This window comes from Monopterus albus, unplaced genomic scaffold (assembly GCF_001952655.1).
Source record: "Monopterus albus unplaced genomic scaffold, M_albus_1.0 scaffold12.1, whole genome shotgun sequence".
Lineage (NCBI taxonomy): Eukaryota > Metazoa > Chordata > Actinopteri > Synbranchiformes > Synbranchidae > Monopterus > Monopterus albus.
The window spans coordinates 1002562-1028452 of NW_018127892.1; the positions used below are offsets into that span (position 1 = coordinate 1002562).

Consider the following 25891-nt stretch of genomic DNA (forward strand, 5'->3'; position numbering starts at 1 on the left):
CTTCCTCCAGACTCTAGGACCTTGGTTTCCAAATGAAATACAAAACTTGCTCTTATCTGAAAAGAGGACTTTGGACCACTGGGCAGCAGTCCAGTTCTTCTTCTCCTTAGCCCAGCTAAGACACCTCTGCCGTTGTCTGTGGTTCATGAGTGGCTTGACAAGAGGAATACGACAACTTTAGCCAAATTCCTTGACACAGCGGTGTGTGGTGGCCCTTGATGCCTTAGCCCCATTGAGATAGTGATTTGGTGGGTTTTTGTTAAATGTGAGCAAAATCATCACAATTAAAAGACCCAATGGCGTAAACTACTTTAGTCTGTGTGTACTGAATTTATATAATACACGAGTTTCACCATTTGAGTTGAATTACCGAACTAAATGGACTTTTCCACGATATTCTAATTTATTGAGCTGCATCTGTATGTAATATGTGATATCAATATGTTGCTGCAGAATGTCAAATAAATACATGAATGTAAAAGGAGAAAAGAAAGACTGTGAAAGAAATCAAGTCAGAGACATGGGTTAATAAAAACAGAAATTCAGACCCGTTCAAACGTGGACTTCCATGTGTCTGATATCGATGCTTCACTTTTTATTTTGTTGGCTGAACTAAATAGATCATACCGTGTAGTCCTGGTGTGGCTAAATAGAAAAGTAATTAGTTTTGGAAGACTTCATTTATTCAGATGTGTTTATTCAGGATGAGTATATAGCAGCACAGCAGCTGTCTCTGAGTGCACTGTTGTACAACTAGAATGATGGAAATATATTCCATATGAAATAGAATCAATAATATAAAGTAGAGTGTTTATTAATTCCATCCAGTACATCCAGTTGATATCATAACTGCCTAATGAACAACCAGTTTTACTCCTTATTTTTTTAAATGTGGTTTACTGCCAATCTAAATGGAGTTTTGATTTTTGTCACTTGCTTCCTTTTATCCTTTGCTCATATTCCTGTCACTTTCTTTCATACTCCATATTCCTTCCTCCTCTCACTCTCTTATTTTTCCAATTTCCAAATGCCGGCCCAGAACCGTCCTCATGCTACCTCTCCTATAATTTTTCTTGCTTCCTCCTCATTCTTCCTCTTGTTTTTCCTCTTAAACCATGTGTTTATTCTGACAATCCTTGTTCTTAATGACATATATGTCCCCCAAGGAACACTGTGGAATCTGTCATCTTACGAACCTCTGAAGATGGTGATCATCAACCTCGGCCTGCAGACCATGACCAACGAGGTTATTATCCCCCACTCAGGGTGGGAGCATGAGCCTAATGAGGACTCAAAGCCCCGTGACGCTGAGTGGACCACTGTCTTCAAGAACACCTCCGGCTGCCTCAGGTAGGAAGAGCCCAACAGCAGTTTACACAGAAACCGAGTACTTCTTTTCCACCTCCAATGTGGTTTAAAACAAAAAGACTGTTTGATTACAGGTTAATCTGTTCATTAAATGCTGTCTCTTAAGTTTAGAGAGATACACTGCAGACAGGTCAAGTTCATAAATTGTGGATTCTATGGAGAAATGTCAGAAATGTTCACAAATGCATTGTTTCAGTTCAAGACTAAATGGCTGTTTCAGTGGCTTTTGCACAAAATCAAGATTAAATTTAGGGTAAAATACATGTTTTTGTCATTTTCATATCTGTACAGACATATTGGGGCGTGGAGATTTATCAGCATTAAAAAAACAATATACTCAAACTCTAGAGAAAATGCAAAGAAAGTTCAAATATCTCATCGCAAAATCAGGGCTGGCATTATTGTTCAGACAAATTAAACAATCTGTTTTGATAATCCTCTTGCCATTCTAGTCATTTTTCAAGCAAAGTACTAAATATTTGCTGGCTGCAGCTTCTCAAATATGAGGATTCAGTGCTTGGCCATATGTGACTCAGCTGTGTCTGGTGGTTAAGTTAAACAGGTTTCACCTTGTGCTCTGAAATTAAAATGGAGTGTCACTGTTTTTTCACATTTTACAGCCACACTGATTAATCAATGAATTGAAGAAAGTAGTTGGGAGATAGTATACATCAGCTGCAGCCCTACGCTGAATGTACATTCAACACAGACTTCTCAATAATGGACATTAAAAATGCATGTGCTTTGTCTTAAACGGACGCAAGCCTGGAAGCTGTCTTTTAGAGTGTAGGTAGACTGAAAGGTTTTGGACAAAGCCTGTTTTAAATCAGGAAGGACACAGACAGACATTCGACATAACTGTGGCGGCAGATGGCAGATTTATCCACGTTTACACCATGTGGACGCATTTTAAAGAGGGGACCCTTAATACACCCAGGACCTTGAAGGTTTGTTTTTACTGAGATACTGCTCTTACCTGGGGACGGATGTGACTTATAGTATATTAGACTGCATATGTTCTTGCTGACCCTGAGCCAGAGTCAGATTTAAGTTCTTTAGAGTTCTGTAGAGAATTTATGATATGGCAGATGCTGTCCTTCCTATCCAGGCCGTATCTACTGTATATGTATGTATGTAAAGTATGATGTCTGTCTGCAGCAGGCTTTACATAAGTTTATTTAGGACATACCCCAAATGTCTACCCTCTCTTTGGACCTCATACAGCTATGGCCTGTGAATCATCACCTAAAAAGAAATGGATCTACTGTGTTTTGGGAATTTGTTTGTAAGTGTTTCTCTGAGAATCCCTTGTCATTCTAATACGTGCTGTGTAACTTTGTTACCAGTCCACCCTGAGGCCCATCAGTAGCAAACTAAACAAGCTCCAATTAAATCATCACATAAATCAAATTAGTCTTCAGTTAAGGTACAGTAAATTGAGTTCACAGTGAAAATACTTGCTTCATGGCAACAAGTCAGTGTGTTTGTTTAGTTTGTGTGTGTGTGTGTCAGTTAACACATCAGTATTAACTGGGATGAAAAACATTCACTTTTGAGCGAGTGTGTCATTAACCCCCACAGCTACAGTCTCATTAACCTGGAGTGACTGAGTCGCATTGCTTTTTCTGTTTTTCACCAACGGCAACAGAAACCTTGAGGTGTAGCTATGTCAATCATCCAAAATGGTGTTAACTTGTTCATTTTCACATAGACATAGCTCGCTGTTAAAGTGCTTTGACTCACACAGCCATGCTGCTGACCCTTTTGGTCCATTAGTTTTAAAAATGAATGTCTGCTTTAGTCCTGAGGGGCTGTAGTGTGAGATAATAGCTTTGTGTGTCCTCATGTAAATCCCACTCATACACTGTGGAAAAAAGGCTTTGATGGTCTTTGCTACAAGATGATTGTTTGGCTTGAACCCGTTAGCCAGCAGGAAACTGCTGCATTATTGGATGGTTATTGTAAATGGTTAATATTATAAAGACTACCTACAGTACGTGTTAGCCAAGGCTAACAGCAATTAAATCACTGTTTTATTCTTGTGTAGTTATCTAACAGCATTAACATAAATATGTTCATTAAAACATGCATTGTATGATCAGCTTTATAACAACAGTTTTGCAGAAAGCAGAAAAACAAGAACCAATTCTGGCCTCTTTATTCTGCTGCTTTGTCAGAGTCTATCAGTACATCATGGCATAGCAACAGGTAATTAATCCATCCGTTGATTGTCAGAAAATTAACCTGCAACTGTTTGGACAACTGACTAATTTAGTACAAGTCATCTTAAAAACATAAATAGCAGACATTCCCTACCTACTATTCCTCAATTCTCAATTCTGATGATTTGCTGCTTTTGTTTGTTATATATGACAGTAAACTGAATGGCTTTGAGTTCAGTCAGACAATATGAGCTCTTTGAAGATATCACCTTGGGTTTTTTGGAAATCATAAAAGGCATTTTTCAGTTTTTTCTGACATTTTATCACCAAATGATTAATCATTTAACTGAGAATATAATTGGCACATTAAAGATAAATGAATACATTTGTTACTTGCAGTTCTGCATCTACTATCTAAAAGATTTCCTTTTTTCAAAATGATGCATGTTTTCAGGAAAAGAGATTCAGCTGAATATCAAATATTCATATTGAAGCTAATTTAAGAGTCATGCAAAAATCAAGTGCACCTCAAAAACTCAGTCAAACATCCTTTCTCCCTCAGTGTTAAATACTGTCTTCAACTGTGGATGACAGCTTGAGTGTAACAATCCTGAATTCCTGTTATCAACTTCCAGGTTATCCTTCTCCACGTGTCACTTCTACCTTCACTGCTGAATGTCACTTTGGCTTCAGTTCAGAATGACAGGCTGTAGTAAAGTGTTAGACAGTGACTGTGCTGCCGCCACTCGAGCCTTCAGGCCTATCTAGACTGTTTTCCAGGGCAGAATGTCTCCTGCAGCAGATACTGGTTGATATCCAGAATAATGTAACATCCAAATCCAGCTCAGACAAAAAGTACCAGAGTGATTTTCACACCTTATTGCATTAGACGGTTTCCAGCTACTTTTCTCAGATTGGAGAAATTGTGGAAACATGTTTGTAATTATAGAACATTTTTTGCTGAGTTGAAGAGCAGCATTAACAATTCAAAGGGGAATAAATGAAAGTGCACTATTATAGCTGAGGAAAGTCATAGAGAAGTCATGAAATTTTACATCAGGCCCACTCTGTCTGCTTCTTATTGTTTCTCATTGTCTTTCTCGTGATTTCCTTCATTATCTGTCATACTCTTTGACTTTCTTTTGGTGTGTTTGTATTTGTCCAAACCATATCTTGTTGCTGTCACATATGACTATATCCTTCCATCTCTCCATTCCCTTGACCCTGGATGCAGGCATTGCTGATGAGAATACGTCTCCATGGTAACTGTAACCAAGCTCGCAGTTGCCTAGACGCAGGGTTTGTGCCCTGGGGAGAAGTGCTGATACCATGGAGAATCCGTTTACTCATGCCAACAGAGATACAGCTTACACCTCAATAGTTTTATGATAATGGCCTGCTCTGTCGATGCAGGCCAGCTTATTTACAGTGTTTTCACTGTGGGCTAAGTGAAGAGGAAACTGTGTGTGTGTGTGGTGGTGTTGGGGGTAGAGGTGGACGCCAGGGTTGGGTTTCAAGTGCTGATCCTGAATTGGATCTGGTCCCAGTAAAAGAGTGGAAATACAGTAGATGTGCTTTATGGTTGTTCTGTCAACACTGGGCTTGTGTCTGCAACAATACTTCCACATGCATAGTGTTTGAGGTATGTCAGGATGAAGAGTTTACTAGTGTGGATAATGTTAATAAAAGTCAAGAATGATTCAACAAATTTTAATTACTGTGCAAAGGTGATTTAATACATCAGAAGTTGACAAAGCATTTTAAAACGTTTCGTATAAAAATCAATGTGTACCAACATATATTCCCATAGTCATAATAGTCCATGATCACAGAATTCAAGAATGTTTAACCAACATAAGGTTTAAGCAAACATATGTACTACACATGTATGTACACCTTTCTGTTAAATGCCTACTCCACAAATGAAAATGCACTAGGCACTACAACCACCACATTATACAGTACATCTTATCATGTTTAAGTTACTGAATGTGATAATACAAGCACAATGACTACAGCTATGCCTGCTAAGTAGAGCTAGCTAGCTCGCACATTAGTGAGTCATCACATCTCCAAAAACATCTTTGCAATTTTTAAATTGGCATTACTTAAATAGATTGACCACATATTCGAAAACTAGATGTTTTTTTTTTCAAAAATAATCAAAACTTAATAAGGTGGCATAATAAGAGTTCTACGATAAAAATGATAACAGCTTTGAGTCTGCCCTGCCACCACTGTGGGATGATGGGATAGCTTCCATACTATGAAGTACATAAGGTTTAAGCAAACATATGTACTACACATGTATGTACACCTTTCTGTTAAATGCCTACTCCACAAATGAAAATGCACTAGGCACTACAACCACCACATTATACAGTACATCTTATCATGTTTAAGTTACTGAATGTGATAATACAAGCACAATGACTACAGCTATGCCTGCTAAGTAGAGCTAGCTAGCTCGCACATTAGTGAGTCATCACATCTCCAAAAACATCTTTGCAATTTTTAAATTGGCATTACTTAAATAGATTGACCACATATTCGAAAACTAGATGTTTTTTTTTTCAAAAATAATCAAAACTTAATAAGGTGGCATAATAAGAGTTCTACGATAAAAATGATAACAGCTTTGAGTCTGCCCTGCCACCACTGTGGGATGATGGGATAGCTTCCATACTATGAAGTTATGTAGGTAATCTACTCGCACACATATTATGCCATACTAAGAATTTGGACATACTACTTGTCATGCATACACATTTTAGCCTACTACATATTAGGAAAGTAGACAATTTCAGATGCACCCCCAGTCCATGGCAAAATAGAAAGTGTTTATGTTGGTCCTTTTAGTTTTGGTAGCAGTGTGACTGTTCATCAGCTGCCATGAGGTGACACCACTTTTGCTGTGAAATTTGGTCCTGCCATTTATCTTCACCTCAGCCTGAATAATAACTTTTGTAAAACCTGTAGCTCTTTGTCTAACGCCGTGATCAGGTCAAAACTTTAGCATGGTAACGTACTAAACAAAGGTGGTGAAAAATGGTGACCATTATACTGGCTTAACAGTTGTCATCATCACCATGCTAGCCTGAAGAAATTAGCATTTACACTGTAGCTCAAATCGCAGCTATGCCTAAGTACAGCCTCTCAGGCTGTACTGACTACTGGTCTTGTTTCACCTTTGGCTACAAGGACTCATCAGTAATGTTATGCTCATGTTGTAAATGCTGCTACACCAATCAAATCACAAAATAGCAATTGATTGGTTAGAGCAAAATGGCATGGCCAACATGGGCTTAGTTTGAGCCTCAATAATGAAGTTAGTTTGTGGTAGCTTAAATTCAATGACAATAGAGGTGGACTTGGCTTTCAAAATGTATTTTTCTGAATTTGAATGAATAAACTGAAATGAAATCAGAACTGATAAACACACACAGGATATCCACGTACAGGTCCCACATATGGTCTTTCAGTGTTGCTGCTGACCTTGCAGTATGATAGCAGAGGTCAGCCACGTCTCCATCCATCTACATCCATCTCCATCAGTCCTGCTCCAGTCTAATCCTCCCAGCTACTCTATTGTCCTCTGATGGTCAAATGACCGTGAGTGGCCTTCACACCCACATTTTATCTGGTAAAGGAGACACACAGACAGCTCCAGATTACAGAGAAGTTCTGTGCAGACACAGACGGACCTCTGAATACACACCCACGTATTCTCTAATAATACAATTTTTTTCAAAGCCATCACTGATCCAGACATAATGAGATCAGAAATGGTAAGTGATTGAAATAGTAACTGAACCAGTTTTTCTGTCTTCTGTTGCAAAAAACACACAAGGTTAGTATGAAATATCTAATATATAGTCTTTGCACAGTGCTAACTGTTGACTGGCTAATATTTCTTGTATTTCCTCACTTGGATGTCAGTGAAAAGATTGTCTGATTGTTTCTCTTAAAAATTTTTTGCACTATATTCTTTAAACATCAAAATACAAAAGTTAACAATTTTTCACGAGATGTTATGGAAAATAAATCTACTAGTGAAAAGAATAAAGTGTGTAAGCAGGGCCAAGCATTTCTTAAAATAATTCTACATCTGAAAATGTTGGGGATGTTGGAATACATCAGTACATTTCATTACATTTGCACATTTTGCTTAGACCCTTTTTATGCAGTTAACACAATGTAGTATCAATGTGAAACCGGTATGTCGATGTTAACCACGGTTACAAGTTTACAGCAGTGGCGGTGGGCCACATGCAATGCTTGTTTGCACATATTTGCATATTCATGACTCCTAGAATTCACAATGACAGGGAAGGACCAGACCTGTTTTCAGGAATTTTTCTGAGGTTTAATGAACTTTTTGTGGAAATCACTGTTAGACAATATATTTTTCATAGCAGAGTATTTTTATATGCCTTTTAATGTCTCTGGAGGGGATTTTTAAGTGAATAAGAAGAGGTCTATATTATCTCACATAAAGCTGATGTTAGGTTATATATGTTGTATATTACACTAGTGTTTTTTATTCTTTGAGCTCATTTAAAAAGCTTTATAACTTACTGTATATTTGTGGTGTTGTTTTAGCTAAGATGATTGCATGTGTATTTGTTTTTTGCAAATACAGTTGTACACTATAAAAGCATGATGGGTTGTTGTAATTTGGGATGAGGTTTTACACACCAAAGTGGACCCATTCTTTCAAAGCATTTTGGTTCCTATGCCTTGTTGGTTCTCAAGTAATAAGCTAAAAAAGCAAATGCAGCTCTTGAAGTCTGAGAGCATTTGTAGGATACTCACCTGGAAATAGCAAAATGCCTGACAGATCAGTACTCATCAGTACTGTATGTGTAGACCTTACCCTCTGGTAAAAACGAATACTACGCCCCCAGACAACCTACCCAGTGACAACAGTGTCCTCCTACACTGTCTCCAGTGACAGATGCCCCCTCTATAAACCTTCCACCAAGGCAACTGCTCCCCGAAAGACTTGTGGAAATGAAACAGCTGACAATAAAATGCTTCTGTCTGTCTGCCATCAAACACACTCCTGTCAAATAAATCCAAGACGGTGCTGTTCTGGATCCTTTTTCAGGGCAGGTGGTGACTGTTTTCTGACAGCTGAAGACAGATGGGTCTGGTTTATGAGTGGCCGGTGATGTTTGCCCGGCCTCTGCCAAAGATCGTTTTAGATTATCACAGCCTCCAGGATGGTTTTGTACTCTTAAGTCTCCACTCTGTAGACAAATGACAGATATACAGTGCTTATACACTTGTCAAGAGGACTAGGTGTTTTTGTTTGTATAGCTCTGCTCACTGTATGCTGTAGGTCATTAGATGGGAGTGTAAGTCCATTGTGACTTGTAAATTAATCAATAGTGAGCACCAAAGAATTCTGTTAATGCCATTCAAATACAGCGCAATATGGCATTGTAGTTGTGTAGTTTGTTGTTAAACTGAAGCAGCCACATGTGTAAGAGTGCTGGATGTGATATGAGTCCACGCAGCACTATACCATAAAGCGCTACAGTTCTGCTTACCTCCGCAGGACTGCCACTTTTCTACAGGACTAACTGGGGGTCAGCTAATGGGATTACATGGGTTGGAAGCCCTCATAAGTGAAGTCCCTAGTGAGGAGCAGGGAGCCCCAGCTATCCCTTAAAACTCTTCAAAGCCCTTCCTTTCACAGTCAGTGAGACGGATGCACTGGACTGCAGCAGCTCTGCTGCTGTGCTTATAGCAGTTGCGCTCAAGGCGCTGGCTGATGTAACAGGGAGAGCATTTCTCTTTGTACCAACCATGAAATATATATTCATCATTTTCTTAAGATTGTTTCTAAAGCAGTCTAGATTCATTACATAGAATTTTTGGGACAGACAGGGAGGATAAAGGTGACTGGTCACATGCGAACCTGCAAAATCACGTGGCTGTTTTTTGCTTCAGTGTTTTTGTCTGTTGTTGGCTCTTTATACCCAATCCTGATACTGTCTGTCCAGCTGTGCTTTTTAATGAATTTCAACTTCATTTAAACTATGCATAAAGTAGTAGTAATACTAGTTGTGTTATTGTTGTAAAAATAATATTGCTAGAAGTTGTAATGCTAATAGCAAATGTAGCAAATAGAGAATTACAGCGTGACACAAGGTGCATCAACGGTTTCTTAGATTTTGGGGGTTTTATATGTTCAAGGTTTGTAGATTTAAAGATAATGGCCAGTGGTTAAAATGTTGACTTTTGACAGCTACAGTTAAAAATATCAATTAAAATATTCAACTATGATGCCTACTGTATCTTAAAATACTGCATTGTATATACTTCTAAGTATGAATCATAATCTTCCTAAAATTTGAAGCACCTGCTGCAGAACAGTTGTAAATTCTCTTTCAGGAGGTTTTACAGCAAGTTTAGAGCAGCTACAGTATGCCCTGTAGTTTTGTCATTTTAATGCTTCTCTACATGGGGGCGGCTCTGGCTCAGGAGGTAGAGCGGGTCGTTTCCTAACCGGAGGATTAGCGGTTCGTTTCCTAACCGGAGGATTAGCGGTTCGATTCCCAGCTTGTCCAGTCAACATGTCGAGGTGTCCTTGAGCAAGACACTGAACCCCCAGTTGCTCCCGGTGATGTCACCGGTGTGTGAATGCATGAGTGTGAATGGGTGAATGGCCGAATTATGTGAAAGCGCTTTGAGTGTGCTGTAAAAGCATAGAAAGGCACTATACAAGTATAAGACCATTTTACATGCCTCTCTCATTCTTACCTACCGTGTGTGTGTGACTTTGTTACTGTAGAAATGTGAGCTCAGACGGGGCAGAGGCTCGGCGCAGATTGAGGGAATGTGAGGGATTGGTGGACGCCCTGCTGCACGCTCTCCAGTCAGCTGTGGGGAAGAAAGACATGGACAATAAGGTAGGATGACATTACTCACTGAAACGCATTAGTTATTGCTAATGGAATGTACACATACAGTACTGTACACACACAGGCATACATGTAGATGGTAATTTGTCTGCCTCTTTTTTCCCAGTCTGTGGAGAACTGCGTTTGTATTATGAGGAACCTGTCCTACCATGTCCACAAAGAGGTGCCGGGGGCCGAAAAGTTCCAGGACCCATCTGCGGCCCCTGGTGCAGCAGGGCCACAGAGGAAGAAGAAGGATGATGCTGGCTGCTTTGGAGGCAAGAAGGCCAAAGGTGAGAAGGAGGGAAGAGGGAGCCAGAAAAAAAAAATATTCGCCATGAAGCAGATTCATATATTTGAGAAACTCCAAATGAGTTTTCTGCCTTTTCAATCAAAGTGACTTTCATTGCATAACAAGCACAACCCTCAGAATGTCAGTTCTTTATTAAACATTTTGATAAAATGATTGGTATCAGCTGCATGTAGTGTTCATGAAGTCCTAATTTTTTCTGTGCTCATGAAATCTGTAGGTTGTAGAATTATCTGACAGATATTTGAGCAATGAATAAATAGCTGGATTGTATAGATACAGTCATTTCATTTGTTGTAAGACAGGGATGGACTGATGTCCAAAATACAATTCTGTTTTCACAATACAAGTAGGAGTACCTTGGGAGTTTTAGTATTGGTGTATTCATGTTCACAGAACTCTGCTAAGTGCTTGCTCTTTTAAAATATGGTTTATATACCAAGATTTAAGATGTATGTAAAACACACACACACACACACACACAAAAAACTGTAAGTAAGGGCATCGTGTCCATGCAGAGACAACTGCTCATTTAAACAACTAAATCAAGAACAATATGTCACATAACTGTTGATAGGTGCAAATGAACACTCAAAAAGAGAATAACTGGCATGCATTTGTACACACTACCACTTTGTCAGACCACGGTAAACTTAAATAACTGTAAAGTGTAAATGAATCAGTTAACGAGTCACAGTCACTTTTTACCTTCAATAGAAGACTGATGTTAAGACATCAGTTCTGCTAAATGACATCTGTAATGGATGTCTATCATGGCTCTGTCTGACACGTCAGGAGGTTTTTCTCATTATTGACTTTATTAACAGATGTCTCATGAACATATGCGTTGTTAGCGACATCTTAATCAGCGCTCTCCCAGGATGCTAGCTAAATGACACTGTTATCTCCCAGCTGAACAACAATAATGGACGCCATTAATCAGTTACTGGTGAGGTGTGACTACGAGCAAGTGACCCTTGACTTCTAATGACTCACTGGAGAATCCTTCCATTCAGGGGTCAGGACAACACAGTAGCTTACATGTGTAGAGATTTTTAAAGAAACCAATTAACCATGTGAGTACTTTTGACAGACTGAATAACAAGATGTGCTTAGCTGCTGCAGACCCTGAAGGCATTTTGAGAAAAGAGGCTCATGGTACAGAAGCATTAAACATGACTCTAAAGGAGCATGGAGATGGGTAGTTAAGCAAAACTGTTGGCAATATGCTCAGTAATTTGTTACCTTAAGCAGGCTAAGTTAGCCTCCTCTTCAGTTTAATGTCACATTCAGTATGAAATATTACATCATGATCAACACACACTTAGTAGCTTTTGCTTTGTTTTTGTCAATAAACAGTCTGATCCTTGGCTGTTATTTCCATTTCTTCGAGCCATTTCTATTCTTCCCACGCAGTGATTAATGAGGCACTTATACAAATGCTGGCACTTTTTTCTGTTTAATGTATATATTTCAGTGTGACTGTTCTGTCCTCCTTTCTTCCCCAGTCTTTCCTTTTTCCTTTCTTTTTCATTCTTTTCTCTCCTTCTCTATCTTTTCCTAGTTTCCCATTCTTCCTGTCTCTTCCTGCTATGTTTGACAGATTTCTGCCTGTTTGACGTTTCTTTCTCCCTCTCCCTTTCTCTCTAAATGATGCCAACTGAACATGCTTAGCAGTGCACACCTACAGTACAGCTTTCTGTCATGCACTCCTTCCCCTTCCTCTCGCTGCTCTCTCCTTCTATCTCTCTGATGGCCATTTTCTCCATCCCTTTCACTTTCACCTTCCCTATTCAGTAAAAGGTGACTGCTTTTTGTGAAAAACTGTTCACTTGTATTGCATAGCTTCTTGACACACGCACACACACATGGACATCTTTTTCACCATGCCTTTTCTCTCTTCTCCCTGCTTTGTGTTTTTTGGCATTGCTGCTGCTTCCTTGGCTAACTATAGAGGAATGGTTTAATCAAGGTGAGTGTTCCCCATTCAACCCTTCTCACTTAACTTTCCTCCTCCTCCTCCTCACCCTGGCTGTAGAACACACTGTAGATAGAAGTAGCGTTGGGTGTCCTCCAAAAACCCGAGAAAGTTCCAAGGACTTCAGGAAAATTGGGTGTTTCACTCATTCTGCATGCATTTCGTCACCATACTGTACCTCCCTACCTACCGTATCACTGAGTGTTATGGCCTCCACCTGTGCCAGTGTTCGCTGTTTGTTAGAATGAGTTGTTTCCCAGTCTTATATAATAATGGAAATGTAAAGAGAGTACTTGATAAGACAGGTAAGTCCATCAGTTTTTATCAGGTTACTGTAAGTAGAGCTTGACTAATCAATGGATTCAAAGATGCCTAATCAACATCAACAATCTCAAATCCCAAAATGAGTTTTGTGTGGATTTATGATTGAACTGAGGTATAGAGTCTTTTAGACTCTAGATAAAATGAATCCAAACAGTTGATGAGAAACAGCTACTAACTGCATCCAACTTCCCCTCAGCTCTGATCCCATTTTGTTGTGTTTAAGCATACATGTCAAGCTCTGCTGTAGCCTCTGTTACTTTGTGTATAGAAATGTTGAATGATATGTATTACTGATAGTGAAACAGGTTTGTACTGAAGCTGCTAATGTTGAAGATTTTGTGCCACACTTAGCTATCCTAAAAGTTTAGAGGTTTTCCACCAAAAATGTACCCAAGAGAATGTTATTCACTAGTTGGTAAAATAGTTTTGACAGTGTGGAAAATACTGTTTGCTTTCTTGCCAAGAGGCAGATAAGAAGTATGACATGGACACATTCAACACACGCACACATGGTGGTGAATGACAGAAAGAAGAGCTTGTATGTTTGCTGTATTTGGCTAAACAACATGAAAAAGTAAAAAAAAGAAAAAGAAAACAGTAACTGCTTAATAAGAACAGGAGCGTAATACTGTGCAGTGCACAAGCATCCAGTTCACTTTTCTGGCCCATGTGCAACCAGTGCGCCTGTAGTGCAGGCAGCCTGGTCCAGATTAAGGCACATGCTAAAAATTACACCATGCGATAAACTATGTATTGACTTTGGTTCTATTCAGGTTATTAAAACCATATAAAGGTTTTGTACAAAATTTAAATAAACACCATGTTAGTCAGTGAGATGCCTTGGACAGAGCCACATTAGCTGTTGGCCCCTATACAGATACAGGGGTGGTATCAATCTTATCATTTGGCTTTCAGCAAAAAAGCAAATGTTTGAGGTACTTTCAGACAGCAGTGTTACTGCTGAATGTCTGGCAGAAGGGCGCAGTTCCAACACTATCAACATCTATCTTCCTGCCCATGGCATGTGTGCCTAAAAGAGGTTTAGATATGCAAAATGTACATTATATTGATCCATATTAGAATCATTTCAGATTCAGTTTGAGCTTCCCATAAATAATGTAGCCCATCCAATAATGGATCCATTACTGTATACAGTATCCCATTCATCCAAAGACAGTGCTAACTCATATTTTATTTCACATTAAAACCTGGTATCCTGTAACCTTGACTTAGGCACCCTCTGAACTTGTTTCCTGAAAGGAAGTGAGGGTTCAGCCCAGGGGGAGCACTTCAGACTCCTTCTTACCCCGAAACCAGGGACCAGATACTTCACTTCCATCTAGCTGAGGAAATGCTTATTTGTCTGTGGAGAAAGTGTGTGTGATTGTATGTGTGTATGTCTGTATGTGGGTTTTGTGCTCATTCTGTATGATTTTGGAATTTATGCCAATTCATCTCTGTGGAGCCGCTGGTGGAGCCAGTGGAGCTAGTATAGCGACTGCAGAATGCGAGTGTGAATTCTTTACGTGTGTTGGTACAGCTCATGCCTCTTACTCGCTGTATTGTGTGTACATACAAACATGCATGCTTTATTACTGGTGTGTAGTGTAGACCTTGATTAGACCAATATGGAAATGTAGCAGTTGCTTGGATTAGCGTCCTTTTTTGAGACCTTCTTGTCATTTTGTACACTGCCCTCTGAAACCTGCCTCACCCTAAACACTCATCTATCGGTGGCGTTAAGGCTTTCCGAGATGCTCTTTTACCATGAACAGCTGTAGTTATGAGTTTCTGCTCAAAGATAATGAGCAGATAATGATATCAGCCTTCTAAACCCATATTGGTCTAACCCTGGTGTCTGTGACATTGCCTGTTATAATAGTAGTCTTAGTATATAACATTGTCTTTTCCCCTCTCTCTTCTATCCAGGCAGAAAAAATGGTGAGAATGACAAAAACTACGACACATTGGATCTGCCCAAGCGCACAGAGCCGTCAAAAGGTGGGCCTTCATCTGTCAATCGCAGCACATCCTTCTGTTAAAACTTTGAGCGCTAAATGAGAATATCCCAGAGGAGAGAGAGTCTGGAAATAACTTGTCTCATTTATGTAGATGTCATATTTTAAGGAGACGGAGGGGAAATGAATCAGATTTTTGACAACAATGCTGGTGGAGATGCAGTATGAGTGGGATTTATATGGTTGGAGGAAGGGTGTGTGTGGGTCAACAAAAGTCGGGGAGGTGGTCTGATAGTTTAGCCTTGTTTGGTGGTTTTCGGGCTCCACTGTGCGAGTCAGTTGTTGGCAGCATTAGTTCTGTCAGTTGTCTTTCTTTTAAAAACTGCAGCAATGCGCTGGGTCACAGAGGACAATAAAAAAAAGTAGCCTTTTGTTTTATACTGAATTCTATCAGGCTTGTAGCTAAACAGAACCCATTATTTTGTCTCTTGCATTGTGTTGCACTATACTGTAATTCACTGGTGACTGCCACGCTTGATAGAGGGTGATGTGGACAACATCTTTTTACAGCATATCTCATTTCTATTGCGATTAGAGCGGAAACAATTAGTCAATGAATAGATTAGTAAATGGACAGGAACTCTTTTGATAACTGGTTTGAGTCTATTTCCGAGCAGACTTGCCAAACATTTTCAGATCCTAGCTTCTCAGCTGTAAAGATTTGTTGATGTGCTTTGATTTTATCAATGTAAATTGAATATATTTGAGTTTTAGACTGTTTATCAGGCAAAACATGACATTTGAGCCTTTCTGCTTGAGTTTCAGTTTTTTTTTACTATTTTCCCTTATAGAGCAACCAATTTACCCCCTAGTTGATTGATTAATAAAATAATAAAGTAATTTGATTTCTTACAAGAAGTTAGATAGGAAGACTGATACCACTCTATAATGTGACGCGAACAGCAGCAGTTGATTAGCTTAGCACAACATAAAGACTGGAAATACAGGGGCAAACAGCTTACCTGCCAAAATCAAACTAATTTGCACCTTATATGACACTAAGGTAATCTGTACAAAAACAGAACTGTACTGGCAATTTGTCATTTGTCACCAGTCACTTCTTGGAGTCTCCACTAGTTGCCTGGCCAGAGCAAAAGAGAACTTCAAATATTAGTGTGAGATAACTCCCCCATACACCAGTGAATTGAATTTTTCCATATAAACTAGATATAATGTGTTAATGTGTGAGTTTTAGAGGTGCTGGCTGGTGGAGTTTCTTCCAAAACCACCCAGAGGAAAAGTGAATTGCTCACAGTTGTTTTTGCTTTGTCTCCTGAGAAGTAAATTTCATTCTTATTATGAGTCTACTGAAGTCTGAACTTTTTCTCCTAAACCTTGCTGTTGAAGAAACATGGAGTAACGGCTAAAATCAATTTGAGAGAAATTACCCCTGGATCTGGATGATCAAAAAATGAGGGAGATCTTACCATACGTTTCTCCTGAATGATCATGTGAAGGTACAGAGACAAAGAAAAGAAAACTCTGAGTCAAAATTGAGATGCAGTTGAATGCTTTTAATGGCCTGCCCACTGAAAGCAACTCACAGTTCACTGTCTTCTTTATATTATTTTGCAAGTTCTGCTTTGTGGTCTTCAGTTGCCCGATGAAGTTTTCTGTTAGATCAAAATGTTGCTGTGTTACATTTGCTGAGAACTGTCGGCGCAGTGTGTGGATCTTTTGACTTCAAGCCTCAAGTTTATAATTAAACATCTTCATTTCTGACTCAAGTGCAATAAACAGAAATCTCTGCATGATTAAATAACTTTTCTAAAGATTTGTGAATTATAGCCTAGATCTTAATGTGATAGACTTTTTGCTATAACTAAGACAACTATCTCAGAGTGAAAATCTCAAAGTGTTAAAAAGTCTGGAGCATTTAAGAACTTGCAATCAGTGTGAGACAAGAAGACATTATTTCTCACTGAAGTCTCATACTGGTGTTAAACATGTTTGTTGAGGAATATCTGTCTTGACAAGGTTTAGATCTTTAGAAGTCTTCTTTCCTCTGGGCATGCCAGCTGCTTCCCTCTGTCCCCAGTGCTTGTACTTTCTTTTTAGATAGATACCAACATATAGCAAAAGTTCTGGAAAAGAGCAGAAAAAAATAACAAGACAGGGATGTCTGTATTTAGTAATCCAGTGATTTAAATCTTTCACAAATCAAGGTATACCATCACATTTATTGAAAGTCCCTCCAATGGAATATTCCCATTTGAAAGACCTGCTTATTGATTTTTGTTAGCCCCCTTGGAAAGATATAGCTGTCTTGTTGTAAACGCTGACAGCTGACAAATTTCATCTCATGGAAAAATATGGCCATAGTGCAGCGTCTGCAGCAGCCTTGGACCTGCAATATTTTGTAACATTACAAGCAGTAATTGTATGTCAGCAGCACAAAAAACTGGATAGAAAGAGTTTTTTTGCTCTAATTTAAAAAGCTGAAAGGCTAATTTGATGTCCTGATCTTGTATCATGAAGTCCAAGGATGTGGAAGGTTTTATTGACCATATTCCTTTCCTCTCCTGTACAAACCTCCCATAGTGCACGGAGTCGTGGCTACAAACAGACATGTGGCACATATTGACCATAGAGTAGGAAGTCACTGTGCTATTTGTATAGCCGAGGAAACCTTACAATATCTATGGCTCGGTAGTACCAGGCTGAATTCTCTCTGCTACAATAGTGGTTTGATGGAAGTGTTGGATGACAGGGTCTTTATCTTTGGTCCCAGGCACAGAGCTGTGCTGTGCAGACGTATCTGTGTGCTTCATTTCCTAATAGGTTGGGCCTAAATGAGCATCTGGCTCACTAGGAGGAGCAAAATGAAAGGGACAGGGTGTTCAGATTCTGAACTGTTGTTCAGGGAACTAGTGGCTGCACATCTCAAAGTAGAATTTACATTTTATAAAATGTGTCAGGTTTAGAAGAGTTTGTGTCTGTCTGGGGATTTGGAAATGTTTGATGTAATGTCACTGAAAAATCACTTGATCTTAATTTCTGAGTGAATGAAGCTGTTTGTTCACTTTATTTAGTTTTTGATATTAATTACAGGGGTTGAGGTGGAGGTAGTTGTATGTACAGGGTTTGTGTGTATTTAATTTTCCTCTGTGATTTTTATTGTAGATGATGAGCTGGATCGTTAAAGGTTTGGTTAAAGGTCAAAGGTCTCCTCTCCTTATTTGTTTACCCCACTGATATGCTTTTCTCCTCGGTCTACTGTGTCTATACATATTGTATTATATGATGTGAGTAGTAATATGACTACAGTAACGTGGCAAACTCACCACATGGAGATTTGAAGAGTACTGCTTTGACCCCAGACTGGGCAACTGGTTCTAGCTACAGCGTGTGACTAACTGGAGATGTGTGTACACACCCATGTTCTTTTAGCTTTTGCTTTTTGGCACTGACCTGCAGTCCAAACGGTCATAGAAGCAAATTAGCAGTGCATCTGGAAAGTACACAATAGAAAGTGTGAGTCTCTATAATAGCTTCCTTGACAAAGGTGTGTGTTTGTGTGTCAGTCCATCTGTCGTGTGGTGTCTGTGGAAGTTTGCCTGCACTTGTTCCACACTCTTATGTGGTATTTACACATCAGCACCTTCATCATTGTCTAGTGGCAGGCACTCAAAGTCAACACCACTTCCTGTCTGACTGTCAATTACTCACATTAACACGGCGGAGTGAGCTCTCATTAAACTAGATGACAATTAATGGATGTACTTTTCCAAGTTAAGCTGATTCTGCCCTTTTTTTTAAAATCACTCTTAAAGTAAAGGGAGGCAGATGGGCTCCAAGGATGATCATTAATATTTTCCACTGAGTGGGTTTTCATGGGTAAAAGCTAAGCTGGCATGTAGAGACATGTGGATCTATAACAGTTACAACTGTGATGTGATTACTTTAAACAAAATGCAAACAACACCCTTTAGAGTTTTGAATCTAGAGAAAGCAATTATTGTTATAGGGCTATGGTAAATGTCATACACAGTTGAAATGTGTGTGTGTATGGGTTCACGTTGGCTGTTTGAAACAACCAAATCAGATTTTTTGTTTATTAGTTTGACACAAAGGTGACTCACAACAGTGAGAATCGTGGATAATAAGCCTAATCACCAGAGCAAAACCCACATCGACTTTTAAAGAATATTTACCAATTTTTCTGAATCTGGAAACATGAGAGGTGAAAATGTTTTTTGTGGATTCAGGCATGTTTGCTATCCTCCGCTGCATCCTCTGGTCATCTGTGGAGAGTTTGCAGAGAGAAAGAGGCTTTCATTTGGTGGCGATGGCGAAAGCAGATATGGGAGATTACATGTGTATCCTGGTCCTGATCTGGTGTTGGACAGAGACAGGTCAGCGTGGGGCCAGACTGGACTTAGCAGTGGGCAATGATGAATCTTTCTGTGTGAAAAGGAAAAGAGAGAGCGGGAGAAAGAGTCAACCAAAAAGCCAAGCCTGTTGGGTATTTTAGACAGTTTTGAATAGAGGACATGATGTTTTGAGGGTTGAAACTGGTAGTTTTTTAATATATTAGCTGAGAGTTTTAAATATTTTTCTGTAAGGTTTTGTTAATTAGTGTTGGTCACTTGGGAACAGGAGAGCAGGCTGTAAACACAAAGTTGATTTATTATTACTTATTAAGTTGTTATGGAGAACAAACAAGCAGCAGTTGCCTATTTACATCTCCAGCAGTCACAGAGTTTCATGTTTATAACCACCCAATACATTTTAGTTCAATATTCCATCTCAAACATCCCCTTTAGCTTCTAGTTGCTAACTGTGTGTGCCGAGGTAATGTCCGGTGGGTTTATTAGTTCTTTCAGTGAAAACAGCTACCTGCTATGGCAGAAGCGAGGTTGATGAGTGTGATGAATATGAACCACAACAGTAAAGTTTCTGGTTGTAAACCCAAATCAGAGCTGAAAGATGGTACAACACTCTGTAGAGCTTAGAGACTGCAGACTTGACTGGGATGTTAGGTTTCTGTGCGTTTGTCACTAGTAGTATGGGTGAAAACCTTAACATTATGCACACAATAACCAATAATAGTATGGGTGAAAACCTTAACATTATGCACACACTAACCAATAAAATTATGTCTTGTTGTTTTGCAGTTAATTTCTGGACTGTTTCTGTGATTCTATTTCTGACTTTTCTTGAACTCACCGTGAGGTAGCTAAACAGTTTTCTAACTCTACAAATAAACAATTGAATAGATGGATGGATGGATAGATAGATAGATAGTGTATTTCCCATACAGAGTCCAGCAGAATATAAATAATCAATATCCTCTCTCAAAAGCAAAAGTGAAAGTAGTGTTATATTGTAATACCACAACAACACCTCTAGAGTGTGGTTCACACCTACAAGGTCCTTCAGATCTTCAAGCCAGTTTCTTTTAGAGGTTCTTTGGGCCAGATATAAACGTTGGGGTGACTGTGCTTTTACTGTTTCAGCCCCTAAATTGTGGCATAGTCTACCTTTTAATGTTAGGTCAGCTACTGACCTGACTACTTTTAAATCCTTGCTTAAAACCTATTTGCCTTGGCTTTTAATACACAGTAGGGCCTGATGCATTCCTTTTAATCTAATTTATTGAATGTGTGTCATCTGTGTGTCTGAGTTATTGTATTTTTGCAATAAATCTATTTTATTTTAGTTATTTATTGTGATTTTATTCTGTTTATGTAAAGTACTTTGGTCAGCTGGATGTTGTTTTTAAAGTGCTATATAAATAAATTTGATTTAATTATTAAAACCTCTGGCTGTATCTCAACAATCAAAGGTTTTTTTTTTATATAGTAAACCTATCTTGCCAGTGTTGTTATGTGGCGACTTTGTCTACCCTAGCTGATTAAATGAGTTATTTAGTCTATGTAGTTGGACCGAAAGGGACCTGTTGCAGGCACATTTATCATTAGAGAAGTCCAGCGTTACTGGCTGTGCATTATTCATGGCTCCCGGAACAGTGGCAGAGAAACGGGTGGCTGTATCAAAAGTAATTAAGAAGTATGAAAAGATGGATTTCACTGTGACAGAGCCTGAGATGATAAGTCATTTTCCCAGCATTTTATTGAAACCATGGCATGTATTTTCTGTTTTTGCTGGATTTTTCTTTTGGCTGAGGTTGGGGAGGCTGAAGAGGTTGAGAGGATAGAGAATTGGTTGTTGGCTGTCCTGAGAGAAACACGGTGCCTCAAATTAATTAGCGTTTACCTTTTGTGTAGCCTTCACCTCTTCATTCTCCTCATTCATTCACGATTTCGTAAGCTCATCTTGTCAAAGCGGTGTCACAATGCAGGAGAATGAAACGTGACTCATATTCACTGACATACTTTATGTGAGTATGTTCAGTGAACTCCAGCATCCAAAATGAATAAATACAAGTACTCACATCCCAGCTAGCCTAAGACAGGAATCATTTGACCTCGGCAGGCGAGGAGCTCTGGGCTTTTTGCAGTGCTTGAAAAAGCTGGTTCAGATAAGTTAAATCAACTTTATGTGTTGTATGTAGTAAAGTAACTTAACAAATCTTTGTTCATGTCTAACTACATGTCAGTGAGACTGTACCTAGGCACAGTGCCTTAATTTATGCATATGTTAAGCGGTTGTAGCATAATGTTTGCCATGCTTACTATCTTAGTTTGGCTTGTTAACATGTTAACATTAGCTGATGTATTAAGCACAAAGCTCAGCTGAGGATGATGGGAATGCAGGTATTTGGTCTTAAACTAAAATACTGGACAAATAAAAAATTTGACCTGATGATGGCACTACAGGGCGGCATGGCGGCGCAGTGGTTGTCACCTTACAGTACGAAGATTCCGGGTGGAGACACATCAAATGTCCACTCAGTAGCTGTTGAAGTGTTTCAAAAGTCAGCCTCACCACAATGCTCATGGAGAAGTTATAGGAGCCCCAAAGTCAGTAGAATTCATCCCCAGGGGACCATACATGTAGAGAATTTCATGGTAACCCACTGTATAGTGGTCACTGAAGTGGCTGACCCACAGAGCTTCATGACAGTAAGTTCATTTATCAGCCTAACCTTTGTGCAACATTATAGTGTGGTTAATCAAAAGTACAATATGTGCACATTTAGCTGAATCCTGATCGATTTGTACATTTTTACTTCCAAGCCAGCACAGTCTCTACTGGAAATAGTTTATATGTTGAAGCAAACACTCTGGCAGAGCTTATTCTCGCCATGATGAATCTTTTGCTTGTAGTTAGAGGTGAGGCAGACTGATCACAATGGCATTAAGTACACCTAATTAGTCATATATGACAATAAGGGCCATCTGAGCAATAAGCTATAAAGCAGTAAAGGCCTTGTTTTTGAAAAGTCCCCAGTTCTTTTCCCGATTTTGCCCTCTTGCTCTTTGTTTCTTTTACAACCTCACTTGCTAATTCTCATTTCTCCTGCAGTCTGTCACTTCAGTGCTTTCTCCATTCCTGGGAGATTTACTGTGCTCCCCTCGCCTCGCAAACACAGTGAGCAATTGAGAAAACAGCAGCGTTTACCCAGACGACAACTGTGTAACGCGTGTCACTGCTTTGTCTTGCAAGCCGAGCATTTAATTTGCAGAGAGGTCTTAGTGGTGACAAACAACATTTGTGCGAGCTGCTATGCATTGCAGTGTATAGCCTTCTTTGATGTCATCCCACTGGGGATCTGTGTTTGTACTAAAATGAACACTGGCTGTTTTGCTATCAGAGTCATCCCTGTGTCTGATAAATCTCAGCTCTTGAAGTCAGAGGCCCAACAGATTTAAGGAAACCAGAGCTACATTTTCATTGTTGTCTCTGTTGTTGTTTGTGCACACGGAGGAGAAATATTTCACTTAATGGCTATGTGGCAAGAATCTTATTCTTCTAAATCCTCCCTGTAATATCTCTGTGGCTCAGAGGCCACGGCGTGAAAAGCAATCATCTTGCCAAAAGGCATGATCCTGCCACAGTGAGCAAATATGTTCAAGCAGAACCAGTTTTTCAAGCTGAAGCATCTTTGCATTATTTTCTTCTGCCACATCTGCTTCAGAGTAGCACAATCCCAATGGGAGGGAAAGTGTTTGCCAGTTCTGCAAGGACTTTATATTCCAAATTCCAAGCAGCGGTCTCATGTAGCCATTCTCTAGATCTGTGGCTGTGGAATTTAACACCAAGATAGTATACACTGACTCCTAGTCTTGTTGACTTCTTGGTAGCTTGCAGCCTGTTGACCATGTCACTGAGTCACTTTCCCTTTGGTTTAGAATAAACACACCACTCAGTTGCTCCAGTGGCCTCCCTCTTTCACCACGTCGCTTTCTGCTGTCACATTTTGCAGCCCAGTGAGACCCCAAATTATGATTGGCTACTGAGCAAAGGTTTTACCGGGAGACGCAGGCGTGAAATACAAAGCATACATACAACTGGAAATTTTGAAACTTAAAGGAGGCATTAAGTGTTTAATCATTAACCACTGAATGAAACAACACAGTGATGTATATGATTTATATGGGTAAGAGCGCAGAGTTCAGAGAGTACTATTTATGTGTTTTTGTTATTTGATGGTTAGTTGGCAGCTAGCTAGCTAAACCTTATTTTTAAACTTCTGATTGCCGTGGGTGCTGGAGTAGGACCAACCTTGTTTTGCATCAAGTGGCTGGAAAAGCTGAGATCTGCATAAATGAAGATTATAAATAAAAGTGTATGAAATTGCATTTGAATATTATTTGTATACATGAAAAATCAAGTGTAAAGAGGGCCTTCTATTTAGATATTATTTGAAATAACTGGACCTAGCTGTCTTCTTAGTATATGGTATAATGGAGTGATGGTGGAGGGACATATCTAGCTTTCACTAGATGGAGAAAGATTAAAAAGTGTTTAAAAAACAGTCTAAACTTGTGATAGTGCTCTAATTAATTTAAGGAAACACTGCATGACATCAGTGTTGATATTGTATATGCATATATTTGCCTGAACAGCATGACATTATGTCCTTGTTCTGTGTATTATAAACTTGCTTCAGATCCAGAATGTTCCACTCAGTGCTCCCTCCCCACCTCACCCGAGAGTAAAACTGAGTCCTGCACTGCCACACCAGCTATTGGGAGTGCCACCACCCGCTGAACCTGCTCAAATGGCTACAGCTAACTTGACCCTCCTCACATGCCAATCACTTTCCGGCTTGGTTGACTAATTATGTGAATAGCCAGCGGCTTGCAGCTGACAGTGTTGCTACTGCAGCCCCCAGTGAGCCGAGATGAAAAGGAGTGACAATAAGGTGAAAAAAAAAGCAGTAAAAAACAAATGAGAGGAGTGAGAGGTTTATTTAATTGGGACCATCTTGCATTTTGTTGGAAGTACAAAGATGTTTGCATAATGATGCTATTCCCAGGAGAACTCATGAAGAATGGCTACTCTATACACCATTAGTGCAATGAAGTCCTTGGAGATTAGTATGTGTTTGTGTGCTGATGCATGGCAGCATTTATCCACCTGTGTTTGGCCAAGGATAGCAGGCCTCTCTAATTCCCAGCACTTCGTCTGTGGCTGTGCATAAACGTAACATTAATTCCACCCACCATGATAGCATCAACTGTTTAAGGTCTTTTAACTTTCCTTACCCCCCAAAAGCTCTGTGTCCCTGATTTCTCCTGCGAGGTTTTGTGGAATGAGCCCCCAGCAGCCAACAACAGATGATTAACCATGTCATTTGCTTCCCCAGTCTCCCCAAACCTGAGCAATTGGAGCAAAGTGACAATTATAAGACTAGCATGATTCCAGGGAAGTTGGAGAGATTTACTTGCCCATTGGAGCCTATGTTTGGCCCCGTTCGAGGCATAAGAACGCTTCTTCCTGTTTCTACAAGAGACATTTTAATCTAATTAAAAGCAGATTAATGGTGCGCTAACTGGCATGGCTAAAGTTACAACAGAGACTTAATGAGGGGAAAAAAATGCCCTTCTCCAGAATTCACCACTGTCCTATTACTGGTAAACAGTAAATAAAATATTGGTCGTAAACAGTCTAGACTGTTGTAAACAGCAGCGCCTAAATGCACCCTAAGGACTGCTGTCCTTGTATACAATCGAAGCAGAAAGGAGTTCAGCACTGCCGGGGAATAATCAAGCCATCCCTCCACTAAAGTTTTACTCTGGACATAAAATCAGTCAGTTACATTGTACTGTATATCAGATGAGCTTCACGCTTAGATGACATTTTAAAAATTTAACAGATTGTTATATCCTCTGTGGCATAAAGTTTGTGCCCTCCTTGCAGGCAAGTAAGCACAAGAGTGGAAAGGTCAAGGTCTCAGTGCTTCAACTGTATTCCTGTGACTGTACAACAGTCATGAAGGAGAAGGGGAAATACAAACCATCTAAGGGGAAAGATTAAAGGGTCTGTTTATGAAAGAGAGCAGGAAGAGTGAGTGGGAAGAGGGAGCGAGTTTGTCAGCCTCTGCAGTCAGTCTGTTTGTTTCTATAATCACAAGTATTATGGATTTTAATGTGATTGATCTGACTATGGCTTCATTTAAACCAGCTGGGCCAACTCATCGCATCTTCACTGCATTTCATGTCACATTTATAGGCACACACAAGCAAATCTTTACTCACACATCTGTCCACAAACACAGTCTCACACACAAACAGAAGTTCATTTACGTGCACAGATACTCAAACACGCACACATAGAGGATAATGCACTGTGCCCTTGACAACCAGGGTGATATTATGTGGCTATTAGAGGTGGTGTTGTTTGTCAGGGTGTTGCTGAGAGAGAATATTACTTTGGAAAATTGACTTCAGTATCAGCTGTGTGTATGT

At 39.5% G+C, this 25891-nt stretch overlaps 1 protein-coding gene across 1 annotated transcript in view; it reads left to right on the top strand.

Annotated features, from left to right (window-relative positions):
* arvcfb (ARVCF delta catenin family member b) overlaps window positions 1-25891 on the top strand; it is a 206485-nt gene that overhangs the window by 154388 nt on the left and 26206 nt on the right. The window contains 4 exon segments of the mRNA XM_020590476.1: window positions 1167-1350; window positions 10333-10450; window positions 10569-10734; window positions 14983-15054. Coding sequence (XP_020446132.1) covers window positions 1167-1350; window positions 10333-10450; window positions 10569-10734; window positions 14983-15054 — 540 coding nt within the window.